We start from the raw sequence: 18,723 nt of genomic DNA, 5'->3' as shown, positions 1-18,723 counted from the left end.
CAATTGGTGAACACTTAAGCTGATTCCATATCTTGACTATGGTAAATAGTGCTGCAATTTACAATTAACATGAGAATGCCAATATCTACTCTACATACTGATTTCACATCCTTTCACTATACACCTAGTAGTGGGATTGCTGGATCATATGGTAGTTCTACCTCTAATTTTTTGAGGAACTTCCATATTGATTTCCATAATGGCTATACTAATATTCCCACAATAGCATACTAGGATTTTGTTTTCTCACATCCTCACCAACGCTGTTGTCTTTTTTATAACAGCCATTCTAACAGGTGTGGGGTGATAGCTCATTGTGGTTTTAACTGCATTTCCCTGATGATTAGAGAAGTTGAGCCGATGATTAGAGAAGCTGAGCCTTTTTTCATATACCTGTTGGCTATTTGTCTATCTTCCTTTTAGGAATGTCTATTCAGATCCTTTGTCCATTTTTTAATTGCATTGTTTTCTTGCCATTGAGTTGTTTGGCTTCCTATTTTGGATATTAACCCCTTATCACATGTATGGTTTGCAAATATATTCTCCCATTCTGTAGGTGGTCTCTTCACTCTGTTGATTGCTTCCTTTGCTGTGGAGACGATTTTTATTTGATGTACTCTCATTTGTCTATTTTCATGTTTGTTGCCTGTACTTTTGGAGTCATATCCAAAAAAAAAAAAAAAATCACTGCCTAAACTAGTGTCATAGAACTTTTTCCCTACTTTTCTCTAGCAGTCTTAAACTTTCTGGTCTTACATGTAAATCTTTAATTCACTTTGAGTTTTTTTTTTTTTTATATGAGGTAAGATAAGGATCTAACTTCATTCTTCTTTACGCAGATATCCAGTTTTCCCAACACTATTTATTGAAGACTGTCCTCTCCCCATCATGTATTGTTGGCACCTTTGTCAAAAATCAGTTAAATATAAATGCATGTATTTATATCTGGGCTTTCTGCTCTGTTCTATGGTTTATATGTTTGTTTCTGTATCGTGCTGTTTTGATTACTATAGCTTCAGAGTGTGTTTTAAAGTCAAGTAATGTAATACCTCCTGCTTTGTTATCTTTGCTCAAGATTGCTTTGGTTATCTGGGGTTTTTTGTGGTTCCACACAAATTTTAGAACTGCTTTTTCTATTTCTGTGAAGAATCCTTGGAATTTTTATAGGGATTGCATTGAATCTGTAGATCACTTTACGTAGTATGGACATTTTAACAATATTAATTCTTTCAATCCATGAATACATATAATGTTTCCATTTATTTCTGTCTTCAATTTTTTTCATCAATGTTTTACAGTTTTCAGTATACAGGTCTCTTACTTCCTTGGTTAAATGTATTCCCAAGTATTTTATTTTTCTGGTAGCTACTATAAATGAGATTGTTTTCTTATTTCTTTTACAGGTACTTCATTGTTAGTATATAAAAACACTACTGGTTTTCTAATGTTGAGTTTGTATTCTGCAACTTTACTAAATTTATTTATTCTAACAGTCTTTTGGTGAAATCTTTAGGGTTTTCCATATTATTTAAAACCATGTCATCTGCAAACAGGAACAATTTAACTTCCACTTTTCCAATTTGGATGCCTTCTATTTATTTCTCGTCAAAGTACTCTGTCTAGGACCTCCAGTACTATGCTGATTAGAAGTGGTAAGAGTGGGCACCCTTGCTGTGTTCCTGATTTTGGAGGTAAAGCTTTCAACTTTTCCTATTTTACCATTGAGTATGACGTCAGTTGTGGGCTTGAAATATGTAGCCCTTATTGCGTTGAAATACATTCCTTCTTTTCCGAATTTGTTGAGAGTTTTTATCATAAAAGGTTAATGAATTCTTTCAAATAATTTTTCTGCATCTATTGAGATGATCACAGGGTTTTCACCCTACATTCTGTTAGTGTGGTGCATCACCTTTATTAATTTGCATATGTTAGCCAGACATGGTGGCTCACACCACTAATCCCAGCACTTTGGAGGCTGAGGCAGGTGGATCACCTGAGGTCAGGAGTTTGAGACTCGCCAGGCCAATGTGGAGAAACCCCGTCTCTACTAAAAATACAAAAATTAGCCGGGAATGGTGGCGTGCACCTGTAGTCCCAGCTACTCAGAAGGCTGAGGCAGGAGAATTGCTTGAACCCAGGAGGCAGAGGTTGCAGTGAGCCAAGATCATGCCATTGCACTCCAGCCTGGGTGACAAGAGCAAAACTCCACCTCAAAAAAAAAAAAGAAAAAATTGCCTATGTTGAACCATCCTTGCATCCCTGAAATAAATCCCACTTGATCAGGATGAATGATCCTTTCATGTGCTATATAATTCAGTTTGCTACTATGTGTTCAGGATTTTTGCATCTATGTTCATCAGGGACATTGGCCTGTGATTTTCTTTTCTTCTAGTGTCCTTTTGTGGCTTTGGTATCAAGATAATGCTAGCCTCATAAAATAAATTTGGAAGTATTCCCTCTTTAATTTTTTGGAAGAGTTTGAGAAAAAATCGTGATATCGTTTGGCTATGTGTCCCCACACAAATCTCATCTCGAACTGTAATCTCCATGTGTGGAGAGAGCGACATGGTAGGAGGTGATTGGATCATGGGGGTGCTTTCTCCCACGCTGCTCTCGTGATACTGAGTTCTCACAAGATTTGATAGTTCAAAAGTGTGGCACTTCCCCGCTTGTTCTCTCTCTCCTGCCACGATGTAAGATGTGCCCTGCTTCCTCTTCACCTTTTGCCATGATTATAAGTTTCCTGGGGTGTCTCCAGTCATGCAGAACTGTGGGTCAATTAAACTTTTCTTTATAGTTTATCCGGTCTCAGAGAGTTCTTTATACCAGTGTGAAAACGGACTAATACAGACTGGCATTAATCTTTCTTTAAATGTTTGGTAGAACTCAACAGTGAAGACATCCCTTAACAAATTATTGTCACTATTGTTAACTGTCTTTTAACATTCATACCAGAGATATAAATTATTGACACACAACAATTACAGTATTAATTCTGAACTTGACTGTGGACTTACTTTTACCAGTGAGTTTTATACTTTCATGTTACTAATTAGCATCCTTTTATTTCAGCTTGGAGAACTTCCTTTAGTGTTTCTTTTAAGACATGTCTAGTAGTGATGAACTCCCTTAGCTTTGTCTGGGCAAGTCTGTATGTCTGTGTTTGTGAATTACAGCATTGTTGAATACAGTATTCTTGGTTGACAGGGTTTTTTTCCTTCAACACTTTGAACATGTCACCCCAGTCTCTCCTGGACTACAAAGTTTCTGCTGAAAAGTCTGCTGCTAGCATTTTTGGAACTCCCTTATATGTGATTTGCTTTTCTCTAGCTGCGTTCAGAATCCTCTTTTATTTCTGACAGTTTAATTATATGTCTTGATGTAGTCTTATTTGGATTGAATCTGATTAGAACTTTTGAGCTTCCTGTACTTATTTATACCTTTCCCCAGATTTGGAAAGTTTTCTGTTGTTATTTAAGCTTTGTAACCCTTTGTCTTTCTCTTCTCCTTGAACTTCTATACCTCAACTTTTTGTACTTTTGATGCTATCCTATAAATCCTGTAAGCTTTCTCCATTACTTTTCATTCTTCTTTTTCCTCCTCTAACTATGGAAGAAATCTGTTTTCAAGTACAATTATTTTGCTTGATCAGTGCTCCTATGGATGCTCCCTATCGCATTTTTCATTTTATTCATTAAATTTTTCAGCTCTAGAATTTTTTATTTTTTTAATAATTTCAATCTGTTAAATTTCTCATGTTGGTCATTTACTGTTTTCCAGAATACACTGAATTATTTCTATTTTATTGAGGTTTGCTGAGCTTCCTTAAACAATTATTTTTTAATTCTTTTTCAGGCAGTTCATGTATCTCCATTTCTTTTGAATCAGCTACTGGAAGGTTATTGTGATACTTTTGGTAGTATTAAGTCTCCTTGTTTTTTCACATTTCTTGTTGTCTTATATCAATATCTGTACAATGAAGAGGTAGGGACTTATTCCAGTCTTTGTAGACTGGCTTCATTTGGGAAGCACTTCACCAGTCAGCCTGTCCAGAGAATTTGGGGAGGCCATCTGGCATGGTGCACAGGCAGGCTTGCTGCTGGAGTCCTCAGGGAGGCTGGCCTGGTATCTGGGTCAGCAGGTACGCAGAGCACAGCTGGTGCTGGAACGGATGTGGAGGCCTAGGTCTACAGTGGTTGGTCTGAAGCCTACCTAGAATCACAGGACCTGCCCTGAAGCCATGGAGGCTGACCTAGATGCTCAGCATATGGGTGCTGGCCTGGAACCTGGGTCCACAGAAATGGTCCTACAGCCTGGGTCAATGGGAGCTGGTACAGTGCTGGGATGTACTGGGATGGTCCTGAAACCTTGGGTCTCTTAAGTATGGGGTTGCAGTAGCCAGCCTGGAGGGTGGGGCCTTGTAATGGGGCAGACCTGAAGCCCAGGGCTGTGTGGGCCAACCTGGCTCTCAGCTGGTCTGAAACCTGGAGAGGGCCTGAAGCTGGGACAGCTTGAAGCCTGTATCCACAGGTGCCTGCCTGTGGGAGCCAGCCTGGTACTAAAGGTAGCTCTGAGCCCAGGGCCACTGGGGCCAGCCTGGCCCTAAGACAAGTCTAAAACTTGAATCAATTGGGTCTGGCCTGGTGGTGGGGGTTGGAGGAGCTGGAATCTTGGGCTGCAGAATCCTGCTTAGTACCAGGGTAGGCTTGAAGGCTCAATCCATGGGTACCATCCTGGAGTCTGAGGCTATGGGGGCCTGCCTGGCACTGAGTTTCACTGGGGTGGGCCTGGTGTTGGGTTCCGAGGCAAAATCTTATGCTCACTGCCCTCTCCCTCCCCTAAGCAAAGGGTATCTTTCTCCACATTGTGCTGCCTGAGGCTGCAGGCTGGGGGCAGTGATATAGGTCATGTAAAACTGTTCTTTCTACTCTCTTCAATGTGTTTTTTCTGATTTCTCTGCTACATCCAGGTGTGGTCATCTCTCACCAGGTTTCCTTAGCTCTTATTAAAGTATTTTTGTGCAAGAATAGTTGTTCAATTAATGTTTCTGTGCGAAGACAAGCACTGGAAAGTCCCATTCTGTCATTTTGCTGACCTCCACCAAGACATAGATTTGATTTTTAAGGAATTAAATTTCTATCCAAATCTTCAACTTCCATGAGATTAAGGATCTCTTTTCCTGCCTTCCCCTTCACAATCCTGTACAGTAGAAATGCCATCTCCCACACATCTGAATCTTATTATCATCATTACCATTACCTGAAAAATCCTCTGGGACCAAAGGGACAATTTGACAACTCTTTTTAACAGGTATGCCACAAAAACTGCACCCCTTCCCATCTACTCATCTCATTAACAATAATTATTTACACAATAATTATTAATACTTTATTTCCAATAAAATACTTTTATATATTTAATAATCACTTACAAAAAATTGTAATGAGTCTCTAGATTCGTTTCTTTTCAATAAACTGATGAAGCAAATACAACTTACCAGCTCTACATTTCTAAGAACTTAAAAAAGAGGGCTTCAGAAGTAGACATTTGTATATCTTGAGAAGCAGTGGCACCTCTTTAGCTTTAGCTCCCATCGATACTGGCTAAGGAAGAAAAGGGAGCTAAGGTCTCTGCTAAAAGGGAATTGCGGAGGATGCTATACACATTTTGCTGCCTATACTGGTAGAACCTGTTTGGCTTGGTCATTTTGTCTGAGGATTTTTCCAAGTTCACTCTTTAGACAAGAAGAAACATATATCTAATGAATTTTAATTGATTTGGGCTCTGTAAAATATCTCCTGCTTTTCTTATCAAATCAAGCTAGAATGCATAAAAATTATCGTCAAGCTATCAACTGCTGAGAATATGGCTGAGAAAAAATACAGACAGGATAAGTAGGGACCGTCTGTTTTAATCTCTAAAAAGAATGCTTCCTCAGTTTCTTGCCTCCTACATTTAAAAAGATTCTGGCAGCAAACATAGTACTCTGGATATAAGGAGATTTTTTTGGTTTATGTATGTTTGATATTGTTAAGTCAAGTTAAGCCTAAAGCTACCTCTTTTACATATTTTAATTCAGCCTAAAGGTTTCTCCATATGTAGTAAACTGTAACCTAGCTGGAAACATAAACAGACTGTAGCCACCTTTGTGCCAATGACTGAGTTTTGGACAATCAAATGTGGCCAACTGTTCAAACCATGTTCAAATAAGCCAAATGCTGAGCTATAACCAATCCAGTTGTTTCTGGACCTCGCTTCCATTTTCTGTGTGCCACTTTCCTTTTTCCGTCCATAAATCTTCCACCACGTGGCTGCACTGGAGCCTCTGAGCCTACTCTGGCTCAGGAGGCTGCCTGATTCACGAATTATTCTTTGCTCAAACTCTTTTAAATTTAATTCAGCTAAAGTTTTTAACAATATTTTTCATATTAAAAAATAAAAAAAACTGCCACATTGTCCTACCTCCCAGTTTTTCAAAGTAAATCAAAGAGCACTTTTATAAAACTACTGGAATTGAAACAGCCTTTGCAAAAATTATAAGTGAGAAAATTGTTAACAGTGAAAAAGATCTGATCTAACCAACCCCCATCTTGCCTTTAACCTCCAAACTGCCCTTAGGTATTGCTGGGTTTGGGTCAAGCTAACTTTGGGAGAAATTTAGTTTTTAGTTTAAATGATAATAGTACTTCCCCAAAAGTAAACCATCTTTTAAAGTTAACAAAAAACCACCAGGTTAGGAGATGAGAGGAGCCTGAATTCTCCCAAGGTGTAAACATAAATGATTACCAGCCACTATTCCAGAAGTCACAAGATTTTCAACTTCCCCAGTTACTCCTGCAGATGACATTGCTATTGTAGAACCTAAGATAGGCCTTTTGAGATGTCTTTTCAGTTTTTTGCATTTCTGACTCTCAATGGCTCCACCTGGACCCACCAACCACCTGTGTGCTTCCAACCGGAAGTGGACTTAACACACTAGGACTATCTTCCACACCCCTATGATTACATCCCCCAACGAACTGGCTGCACCCATTGCCTTGCCAACCAAACTATCCTTAAAAAACACTGGCCTCTAAATTTTGAGGGAGGCTGATTTGTTCAATAATAAAAGTCTCCTGTTCAGCTGGCTCTGCATGAATTAAACTCTTTCTCTATTGCAATTACCCTGTCTTGATAAATTTGCCTGTGGGCAGCAGGAAAAATGAACGCATTGGGTGGTTACAGAATTGCAAAGTGGTAGACTTATGCCTGAATTTTTAGACTCCACAGCCACTTATACATGTAATCTTCTTCTACTTCCCCTTTCCTTCCTTCTGCACCCACTTCAGCCAAATCCCTTCCATAATTCTGCTGAGGAAACATGACATTAATGACTCATTAAGGGTTGAGAATGAGTTACTTCCTTCCACCTCTAAATTTCTATTCTTGGCTCTCTAGGTTGGAAATTTTTTTTTAAAGTACATTTCTATACTGAGTCTTCTGTGCCCTAGTTTCCATACACAGGAGAGAGAAACCAAGCTTACCGCTTCTTACTTAATAGTCTGGGTGCTTTGTAGAAAAATATATATATATATCTGGCTCAGTGTAAGTATGTGTACCTAGGAAGTCCCTATAACCTGTACTGCCCATAACATTCTTTTGTTATTTATGTATCATTAACACATTTAGGTGCCTTCTTGTGCCTATATATTATTTCCTTAGGAAAGCAGGTCAAGGACTATGAGTGTCCTGCTTGGGGTCAAGTTCCAGCTCATGCTGAGGTAGGAAGGGAGTAAGTGGATGAGCAGAGAGCTGAAAGAACACTCTGGGGCACAGGCAAGTGAAAGGTAGTTTTACTCAGCAGCTCTCTCATTAGCAGCTCACTCACATTAGCTCTCTCACGCTGTTTGCCTTGTCTCGACTGCTTAGTCCAGCAGCTCCCACACATAGCTACGCGGCCGGCTCTCCCTTCAGGGTCAGCAGCTTAAATCTCTCTCTCTCTCTCTCTGGGTGTGAGCAAGCCGAGCTGTGTCCTGGCTCGCTCCTGTCCATCTGCAAAGATGGACAGCTCTGGCTCGCTCTCTCCTTCTCTGGATGCAAGCACACCCACACAATGTCAGCAGGGCAATTATACCTTTTACAGACAATAGTGGCTTAGAGCCAAATGATGAGGCTTCTTATGTTATGGCTACATGGCTGTGATAACAAGTGGAGTTATATACCTGCGCTGTAAACTCGCTGAGTCATTCTGGACGTTTGCCTCGGCCTATCCTTGACCAAAGCACAGCCATGTTCTTTACAATGAGTTACAATTATCCATATTTTCCACAATGCCCAACCTTCTTTGTTACTAGTTAGTATTCATAAAAGTTAGATACAAGACATTTATTTTAAAGTATGGTTTGTTTTCTCTGTGTAACTTGCAAATGAAATGATGACTGATATTTGGAAATCTTAAATCTAGCAGAAATGAACAATTCATTGCAAGGCCATTTAATACTTACTACATTTAGAACTAAATGACTAACAATCCTGTTACTAGGCTAATATTGCATGTCCTCTGATATTTGTGGTATGCATTTTCTGTACATACTACAAATTTCCATCCTCATCAATGACACAAGTGGCCCTTTTTGACCCATCTTAATTTCCACATGGCCATTTTGTTATTTTATCCACTTGCCAATAAGGAAAATCAACTTCTCTGTGATGCTACTTAAGAGAATTTCAGATTTTGTGAATTTTTCATGATTTTATAAAGAATTGTGCATTTTTAAGTGAAATGTATAAAGACATAAAGCATATACCAAATACTAAGCATAATTCTGGACTTCCACATCTTTCATCCATCCTACCACCCACCCTAAACTGATAAACAGTGTATTCCTCCAATGAGAAATCCCTGAAATGGTAACAGGCACATTTCTTTTATGTCCCTAGACACAATATGGATAAAACTGTAGAGTTCATAACAATATGGATAAATGAGAGACTGTAGAATACAATGAAAAGAAATCTTTAGTTCACAGAGTTCTTGATAATTAAAACCTTTAGTTCACAGAGTTAACTGATGACTGAAATTAATATTTTAAATATTAATAAGTCAATGATAAAAAGCAAGTGAAGATCATACATCCCTGGAGAATGTTGAGAAAACAACTTGAAAAGGCTACTCTTAAAACTTTGCTACTAAAAAATATACTGTGTGGCAACACTGGCATGGCCTGGCTGCTTGTTAGGAAGCAAATCTCAGGCCCTACCACAGACGTCCTGAATCAGGACTAAGTTACTAGCATGCTTTTCTCATCACTACCATCTGTCATGCATAATACACTCTGCATACACATTACGGCTCTCCAACTATTCTGTTAAAGATTAAAGAACTTTTAAATACTTAATAGGTTTTTATATCAGTACCTTTAATGGAAGGGCCCTCCATTCCATTATCTCCAGCTGGGAATTCTGGCCCTAAGATACTCCTAGAAGTCAGAATGGGCCTGGGACTATCTGTTCATTCATTATTTGTTGTTTGATCCTTTCTAGACACTCAGGACACAATAAAAACAAAAACATTTCATAAAAAGAACTAGTTATACATAGATAAATAAAGAAATCATTAATCTATAACAGACCCTGTCTCCTAACACAAATACAGTGAGGCATTCACCACACGTACAAGGGAGGTTCAGAGACTGGGCAGCCAAAATACACTAATGTCCACCTCAAAGGTTGAAATTAACTATTAAAACCACATAAGAGTATCCATAAAAACTTATGCACAAATGTTCATAGCATTTATTCATGACAGCCAAAAAGTAGGAACAACCTAAATGTCCACCAACTGATGAATAAAGAAGATGTGGCCGGGCGTGGTGGCTCATGCCTGTAATCCCAGCACTTTGGGAGGCGGAGGCGGGTGGATCACGAGGTCACGAGATCGAGACTATCCTGGCCAACATTGTGAAACCCCGTCTCTGCTCAAAACGCAAAAATTAGTTGGGCATGGTGACACGTGCCTGTAATCCCAGCTACTCGTGAGGTTGAGGCAAGAGAATAGCTTGAACCAGGGATGCAGAGGTTGCAGTGAGCCAAGATTGCACCACTGCACTCCAGCCAGGTGACAGAGTGAGACTCCATCTCGGGAAAGAAAAAAAAAAAAAAAACAAGATGTGTTATTATCCATACAACGGGATTTTCTTCAACCATATAATGAATGAACTATTAAAAAAAAAAAAAAAAAAAAAACAGAGTCTTGCTCTGTTGCCCAGGCTGCAGTGCAATGGCATGATCTCAGCTCACTGCAACCTTCACCTCCTGGTTCAAGAGATTCTCCTGCCTCACCCTCCTGAGTAGATGGGATTACAGGCACATGCCACCACGCATGGCTAATTTTTTTTGTATTTTTAGTAGAGACAAGGTTTCACCATGTTGGCCAGGCTAGTTGATACATGTTGTAACACGGATGAAGCTTGAAAACATTATCCTAGGTGACAAAAGCCAGATACAAAAGGCCATAGATTATATAATTTCATTTCTAGGAAAGCCCACAATAGCATAATCCATAGAGACAGAAAGTACATTATTGGTTGTCAGGGGCTAGGAGAAAATGTAGAGCCTGGGGAATGACTACTAATGGATATAAGGTTTCTTTTTGGGGACATGTAAATGTTCTAAAATTAGATTCTGGTGATGGCCGTACAACTCTGGCTATACTAAAACTACTGAATTGTACACTTAAAAATATGAAAGACAGGCCGGGCATGGTGACTCATGCCTGTAATCCCAGCACTTTGGGAGGTCGAGGTGGGAAGATCACGAGGTCAAGAGATCGAGACCATCCTGACCAACATGGTAAAATCTCGTCTCTACTAAAAATACAAAAATTAGCTGTGCATGTTGGTACACACCTGTAGTCCCAGCTACTCGGGAGGCTGAGGCAGGAGAATCACTTGAACCAGTGAGGTGGAGGTGGCAGTGAGCCAAGGTCGCACCACTGCACTCTAGTCTGGCAACAGAGCAAGATTCTGTCTCAAAGAAAAAAAAAAAAAAAAACATGAAAGACAAAGGCAAAGGGAAGGTATGCAAGCACCAAAGTAACTAGAGAGAAGAATAAGAGAAAACAGCCTGCACAACGGTTGCATTCATCTAAAGACAGACACTGAATTTCTCTACCTAATGTCTGGTATTTCCACCATCATTATTCAGTTAAAATTTAACAACTGTGTCTTTAGGAAATATATGTCACAGAAACGATTACCACTGACAAGATTTCTCTCCTTGATGAAACTAGGCAGGCTCCTTCTGAACCCTTTTTCCACTGGGCCCTATCCTCGGGCACGTCTTCAGGAGTCCAATTTTAGCAGAAATCCCCCATCCTCGATAGCTGATCAAACTCTTCAAGCTGCACCATCCCCTGATGATGTCTGATCACCTTGGCCTGCCTGCCTTCAGCAAGAACCCTGTTAAATCGTTTTAGTCAGAATACTCCCTAATTCTTAATGTTTCCTCTTAGTAATTTTCCATCCACTGACCCCCACCCTGCTCCCTCACCATAAATTCCCACTTTTCCTTACTGTATTTGGAACTGAGCCCAGTCTATCTCCCCCACAGCAAAACTCCATCGCAGAAGTCTCTATAGCCACTGCAATAGTCTCCCTGAGAACATTCTCTTTACTACCGCTTAATACCAAAAAGAAAAATCACTCCCTCCATTTGAACTAATTACTTAATCTGATTTCAAAACAATTCAGGATTAGGGTTTTCCTGTCTTGTTATTGGTATGCTATGAGTAACTGATCCATCTCAGAGTAAGAAATGGCAACTTCCAAGCTGATGGGGGAAAAAAATGCCATATCAATTGGATTTTTCAACTGGATTTTACATTTGCATTTCAGATTTAAGAATTTTTTTTAGAAATTTAGGTTTTTTAAGAAATCTTTTCCAATAGATGTTAGAAGAATTATCCCCCTCCATACACAAGTAGAATAGCCAAAAATGTCTCCAGAATTGCCAAATGCCCCCTAGGGCTGGTAAAATCTCACATGATTGAGAACCACTAGAGTAGAGAACTACTCCTCAAAATTCAATGTAACACACCCAGGCTGGGAAGCATATTGACACTTCAAATCTGAAGAAGCAACTACGCTAAGGGGAGGCTAATACTGCTGGACACGCTACCAGAAGCCAGGGTGCAAAACTGCCCAAAACTAAAATTTCAAAGTATCCACTGACTCTGGAAACTTCCTGTTCTTGAGAACAGAGTAAAAATACCCAAATACATAAATACACAGGTAAGTAGAAAAAAAAACTGGCAGCCATCAGAAAGCTTCATCTAGATCTGCACTGTCCAACAGAGCTTCCTGAGATGATGAAAATGTTCTATACTGTGCCGTCCAATTCCTGTGGCCTCTAACCACATACGCAGCTCTTGAAATGTGGTTACTGCAACTAACAAACGGAATTTTTTACTTTCTTAATGTTCATTAAATTTCAATTGCCCCAAGTGGATCATGAACTGGACAACACAGATCTAGACCTCACTATCATTCGTCTTATTGCTGTTATTGGTAGAAGTTTAAGTTTCCCTTTTCATCAGGCAATTTTTTTAGTATCATCTTCCCAGGGTAGAAAGATCAATTCTCTGTTAAACCTGGGGGTGGGGGAAATAAAAGACCAATGCCTGCTCCTGATCACATCCAGGCCAATCCTCTGAAGGACAAGTATATTGGCCTCTTGTCTGGCTGTGTGTTCCACTTCTGTGTTCTTATTTCATTTTTGTAGCATTTGAGTATTCAGCTAAATCCAGAATATGCTGCTGGCCTTCTACGAAAAACATCCACATATAAGGAGACAAGCTGTTTGGAAAAGATAGAATTGGTAAAAGGGAGAATTATTTCATTTATTTATTTGGTTTAATTAACTCTCTCCCAGGTAGAATGTAATATCCATGAAACAGGACACTTTTCTGTCTTTTTACCACTGCATCCTCAGGACCTGGAACAAAGGCACATACAAAGTAAGTGTTAAATATTTGAGGAGCTAATAAATAATAAGAACAAGAATAGTACTCATGTGCCAGGAACCATAGCTTTATAATATATTAACTTCTTTAAACCTCACTATAACCCCATATGGTATGCACCATTAGCCTCACTATGAGGTATGTTTTATTATCTCATTACAGATGAGGATATTGAGAGATGAAGGGGTTAAATAATGTTCCCAAGATCACCCAGATGGTAAGTGACAAAACTGTAATCGGAATCCTCCCACATATGGAGCTTATTCCGTTACTTAAGCTTTTGTAAGATACTAATGAATTACCTAAGGATTTCAATATCAGAGCTACCGAGCCACTTTGCATCCTGCCCCTTATCCCCAATTCTGTTATATCAGGAAAAGCTCGGTGTAGATACAAAACATCTATAATGAAATATGATTACAAGATACATAATAGCAGAGAGAATGCAACATAATGCAGAAGAGCACAAACAATTCAGCCCATCAGCAAGTGAACATATGTACCTATGAGGGCCACACATTTCACACAGTTAAGGTAAAATGGTCCAAGGCTCTGAACATTTCAGCCCCTGATAAAGGGTAACAGGCATCCCAGGGAGAAGGAAAGGCTTGTGTAAAACCATGAGGACGTATGATATGGATGGAAGGTTGGGCTGGAGCTATGGAAATTTAGGGAGTTGTGAAAGGTGAATGGAAAAGCAAACCAGAGACTGCATATGCTTCTTAATGTCACGCCCAGGACATTACTCCACTGTAAGACAGGTCCAACAAGGGATTCAGCCCAATATGATTCTACAAAATGGGTGAATGACACCTGGGCCTGAACTGAGTGTCCCAAATTTCCCTTGGCCCAACTAACACATCCCCAAGGGCAGATGAAAACTGGTCCCATTGGAGAAAGATTCAATTGGATAGAAAATGATATTCATTACATGTGATGCTTTAGCAGACTGAAGTAAGAGGCAGCTCCAAGAGCAAGTCAATTTCTTGGTTTTTCTTTCCTATTCCCACAGGTATATGGACAACTTTAACTTCCTGTAATTCTAACCATTTCCCAGAGCTGTAAGACTACATTTTCCCATCTCTTTGCCTATTGTCTCCCACAAGTACACTTCCTTTACCTAATCCTTAACAGGAGCTATTACCCAAAGCTTAGTATTTGGTCTCACATTTACTTTCCTTATATTCTTTAACTCAAATTTAACCATGAAACCTTTACTTCCAACCTCAGCACAACTCAATTTCTGTAACTATGTTATCCACATGTCCCTACTATTTGAAAAGTGGATAGTATGAAGTGAAATGTGTACTAACTGTAAAAAAAACTCCAGATTTTTGTAACTCTTTATTAATTATGATAGTGTTGAACTTATATGAACATTGAAAAACATACTGAAATGACAGTATTTGGGATATAGTAGGTTAAATACATTATTGAAATTTATTTCACTGTTACTTTTTACTTTTTAATGCGGTATCTAGTAAATGTTGAATTATATACATGGCTCATATTTCCTCTATAGACTATCTCTACTAAGGCTGTCCCTCAAATGCAACAGGTTTAAAATGGGTCCAGCACTAACAAGCTCCATGACATCTCTGTGCCTCAGTTTTGTCATCTATAAAATGGAAATGCTAATTGTAATAGAGGATGATAACAGTAAGAGCTAACCCTAATTGTCACAATATCCCTGTGAGGCTATCATTCTCATTTTATAGATAAGCAGATAGAGGCATAGAGAAATTAAGTGACCAGCCAAAAGTTACACAGTTAATAAATAGTGGAGTCCAGATTTTCAGCCCAGGCAGTCAGCTCCAGGGTCCTGCTTTTAACCACTGTCTCTCATGATACTCACCCTCAGAAATGTAACAAAAACTCAATGGGCTAATACAGGTAAAACATTTCAAACTGTTCCTGGCACACACTAAACTCTCCTTTGTGTTTAACTAATATCGCCCTTACCCCTGTGCCCAACCTACTTCCCAATTTCCACACAGGTAACAACCTTTCTCCCCACTTCCCAGACCAAAACTTGAGGATCATCTTTTAACATTTCCCCCTTTCTCATCCTCTAAATCTAGTCGGTCCTCTCTACTCTTCTTTAAATGTTTTTAATGCAGCTACTCCTCTAGTCCCACTGCCACCTTACCGCAGCCCTTCAGCCCCTCACACTGGATAAACAAGAAGCATAAACAGTGCTCACGTGCCAGGCAGGCTTCCAATCTATTAATTCATTTAAACCTTACTATAACCTTGTCTGGTCTCCAGGGCTTCCCCATCTGGGTCCTACCAGGGTCTACATTTCTTCAGCGGAACATTCTTCCTGGATTACCAATTTTATCCTGTGATAGGAATTTTAAAGGTATATGGGTTCTTCACACTTGTGCCTATTAAGCTGATTTAAGTATGAGAGAGGAAGAGAGGATGGGTGTTCCACGAGGGAGAGAAAAAATTTACAAGGATCAGAAAATTTAAAATTCTAGCCCCATCAAAAATCTCCCATAGAATCAAGTCTTCTCTGCAGCCAAACATAAGAGCATCACGGAGCCCCAGCCTCCCTACTGAACCTTACCTCCACTTCCCAACAAAAACTCTCCAGAGCAGTCAAACAAGTTACGTCAATGTTCCTGGAGTAAAAAAATGGTAATTTTTATTCCCAACACTTATCCACGCAGTTCCCCTCTGACTCAGAAATCTGAAATCCTCCATAAACCCTCCCAAAACGCCCAGGCGAAACTAATCTCTCCTCTAAATTGCAATAAAACTTCTGTCTTACGCCACTCACTGTGGACCACAAAGACATATTCACCACTTGGCAAATGTCACAACCCCAAAACAGACCATAAACTACCAGAAGGCAAGCAGTAAGTCCCACATTTTCCACCACCATGTCTAGCACAAGTCTCTACACAGAATACGCACCATGTGGCAAATGTTAATAAATAAAAGAGTAAATAAATGGACAATGTAACAGAAATTATCTGTAAATACCCCAAGTAAGCCAACCTTATTTCCCTAACCATGAAATACCTTAAGGTAACAGAAGCGAAACTGAGTCTCAGTTTCAAGGCAGTGGTTTCACCGCACATTCAAATTCATGATCTGTCTTCTTTGTTCATCAGAACAATCCCGTGAAGTACATACTATTATACCCTTAAGTCAATTGAGGTTCGAATAAGTAAAGTGACTTTCCTCAAGATCACACAGCTAGTAAATGGCAAAGCTGGGATGAGAGACCAGGCCAGGAGTCCAGTGCTCTTTCCACTGTTCTAATTCATCTTTTAAATCTCCTTCCCCTCCTTACCATCTATAGAGTTAACTAAAAGGAGAGAGGAATCAGTAAACAATTCATGATAACAATAACAACAGATGTGGTAAATTAATGACTTCCAAAGAACATGTGCCTGAAATGGCTTGTTTTTTTTTTTTTTTTTCTTTGATTCATCTAGGGCAAGTAACGTTTTGGGAGACATTGCATTTAAACCTTATTATTCCATTGGACTATGAAATAACATTTCCATCTAAACTTAAAACCAGTGCCTTTCCAGACTCCAAAGATGGGCCCTTCCCTGCTCCACACTTACAAAGGAAGAAGATAAGGCTCTTTCTCATCACAGAGAAATTAAGGAAGTAAGCAACATTATAAGGACACAGCACTTTACAAAGTCAACTGGCAGTCGTTACTAAACGTTATAAAGGACTGGTCCCATACCTGACTGTCACCAGGAATGGGGTCTTTCAAACTCCTACTTGTTAAACATTCCGATTTAACACAGAGACACAAAGAACCTCAGTTCAGGGCAGTCTCAACTCATGAATGACCACATTGTTGGGTACTCTCCCTTCACACTGAAACTCAGAAATGGAAAGACATGGAGATGGACCCAAACCTGGGCCAACCGCACTGGCAGAGCCAAGAAAAACCAAGAACGCGTCGAAGGCGCCCGCCTCCGCCTCCTCTGCAGATCTTCAGGCCACTCCAAGGGATGCAGGAAGCTCCTGTTTCTGCAGCCGCAGGTTTCAGCAGGCGCCAGCTCACGTGTGAAGGACTTTCCTGGGGGTCTTACCTGAGCGGAGGCGCTGGGGAGGGGGGGCGTTCTTCCCACGAACGGTGGCTCGGACCGCACGCTGCGCCAAGCTAGGGCGAGACCCCCACCCTGCGCCGCGCCCCTCTGCCTCGCAACCACTCACGGCCCCAGCCGAGAGGCGCCGCGGCCCCGGAACCCACCTCCGCGCTCCTAGAAGGATGCGGAGGAGGCGGGAGAGAGGCGGCGGCTCCGGAACGAGCTGCTCCCACAGCCCCTCCGCTCCTCGCCGTCTCGCCTTCCTCCCCAACTTACCCAGTTCTGCGCGTTATTGCTCAGCTTGACTTTCTTGCACAGGCTCCCGGGGATCTCCATGACCGCGGAGCGCGCCGAGCAGCCGGGGTTCTCTGCGCCGGGAGGGTAGCAGGAGGAGGGCAGGCCAGCGAGCGGGGCGGGGCTGGAGGGTGGGGCCTCCTCGCGTCGGGGCGGGCGCGCGCTGACGCGCCCGCGCCCGTGCTCGTGGCCTGGGTTGTGCGGCGCATGCGGCGCGCCTCGGAAATGGGTCCGGGGCAGAGGTCTGTGGGGAAGGGCGAAGCGCCGGGATAGAACCGGAGGTAGAAGCTGGGGGCGGAGCTTCAGCGCTCGCGCCGGCGCGAGCGTGCACGGCGCTCCTCCTTCCAGATCCCGATGAAGGGGCGGGGCCTGGAATGCAGTCTTGGAACCTCACGTGCCTCTGCGGCAGCGATCCTAGCTCTGAGCTATCGCAGATCTCTAAGAGCGAGTACCAGCCGCCGGGAGAGAGGCAAGGGGAGTGCGCGGCTCGCCGCGCTGCACTCCCTCAGTAGAGGCTTATTGGGAGGACGCTGACGCGGCTTCCTGCACCTCTGGCTACTCCTCCACAGACCTGGCTGCCGGCCTCCTGTCTGCCCCTTCTGTGCCCATGTCCCCCTGGCCAAATGTTTTAAATGTTTTACAGCTTTGCAAAGGGAAGAATTGATTTACTGAACAGCTCATTCTCCACATTAAAATTCTACTCAAGACACAATTTTGTTTTTTGAGACGGAGTCTTGCTCTGTCGCCCAGGCTGGAGTGCAGTGGTAGGATCTCGGCTCACTGCAACCTCTGCCTCCCGGGTTCAAGCGATTCTCCTGCCTCAGCCTCCCAGGTAGCTGGGACTATAGGCATGTGCCACCACGCCTGGCTAATTTTTGTGTTTTTAGTAGAGACAGGGATTCACTATGTTGGCCAGGCTGGTCTCGAATTCCTGACGTCATGATCCGCCCGCCTCAGCTTCCCAAAGTGTTGGGATTACAGACGTGAGCGACAGCGCCTGGCCTCAAGACACAGTTTTTAAAAAGATATAAAAGCCCAATTTCTTGACATCAATAATTAATATCTCAACCTGGATTAGTGATTACTTATAAGGTGCCTCCCTCTCCGCTAGGAGACCTCACTTCGCATCAGATTTCTGTGCAGTGCTTCTTACCTACCTACACCGGAAAGGGGCTTCTGTATTATTAAGACTACTCAGGAAATCCCTAGAGGACTGAAATCCAGGACCAGGGAGGCCGCAGGTAACCCCGAACAGAACTCCCGCCTACGGAGGGCATTTTCAAATTCACCTAATTATTCTAGGGCTAGTTCGTAGGAGGATGGGCTGGGGGCATGACAGAATTTCCTCCGGGAGTTATCTTCCCC

General features: G+C 41.5%; 1 protein-coding gene across 7 annotated transcripts in view; it reads right to left on the bottom strand.

Annotated features, from left to right (window-relative positions):
* PAPSS1 (3'-phosphoadenosine 5'-phosphosulfate synthase 1) overlaps positions 1-17,648 on the bottom strand; it is a 107,256-nt gene extending 89,608 nt beyond the window's left edge. The window contains exons 1-3 of one of the 7 annotated variants that reach the window (XM_063611115.1): positions 17,068-17,355; positions 10,887-11,003; positions 9,397-9,525 (exon numbers count right to left, since the gene is read on the bottom strand). In XM_063611115.1, the coding sequence (XP_063467185.1) occupies positions 9,397-9,423 (27 nt within the window). In that variant the 5' untranslated portion in view covers positions 9,424-9,525; positions 10,887-11,003; positions 17,068-17,355. Of the gene's footprint in view, positions 1-9,396; positions 9,526-10,886; positions 11,004-15,572; positions 15,623-17,067 lie in introns of those variants that run through there. The other 6 variants (XM_063611114.1, XM_063611117.1, XM_063611116.1 and 3 more) reach the window with 6 other exon arrangements.
* Positions 17,649-18,723: the final 1,075 nt, after the last annotated feature.

The sequence above is a fragment of the Symphalangus syndactylus genome, chromosome 10 (genome assembly GCF_028878055.3).
Source record: "Symphalangus syndactylus isolate Jambi chromosome 10, NHGRI_mSymSyn1-v2.1_pri, whole genome shotgun sequence".
Taxonomy (NCBI): Eukaryota; Metazoa; Chordata; class Mammalia; order Primates; family Hylobatidae; genus Symphalangus; species Symphalangus syndactylus.
The sequence above is the reverse complement of the archived record's forward strand: the minus strand, read 5'-3'. Positions and strand labels throughout refer to the sequence as shown.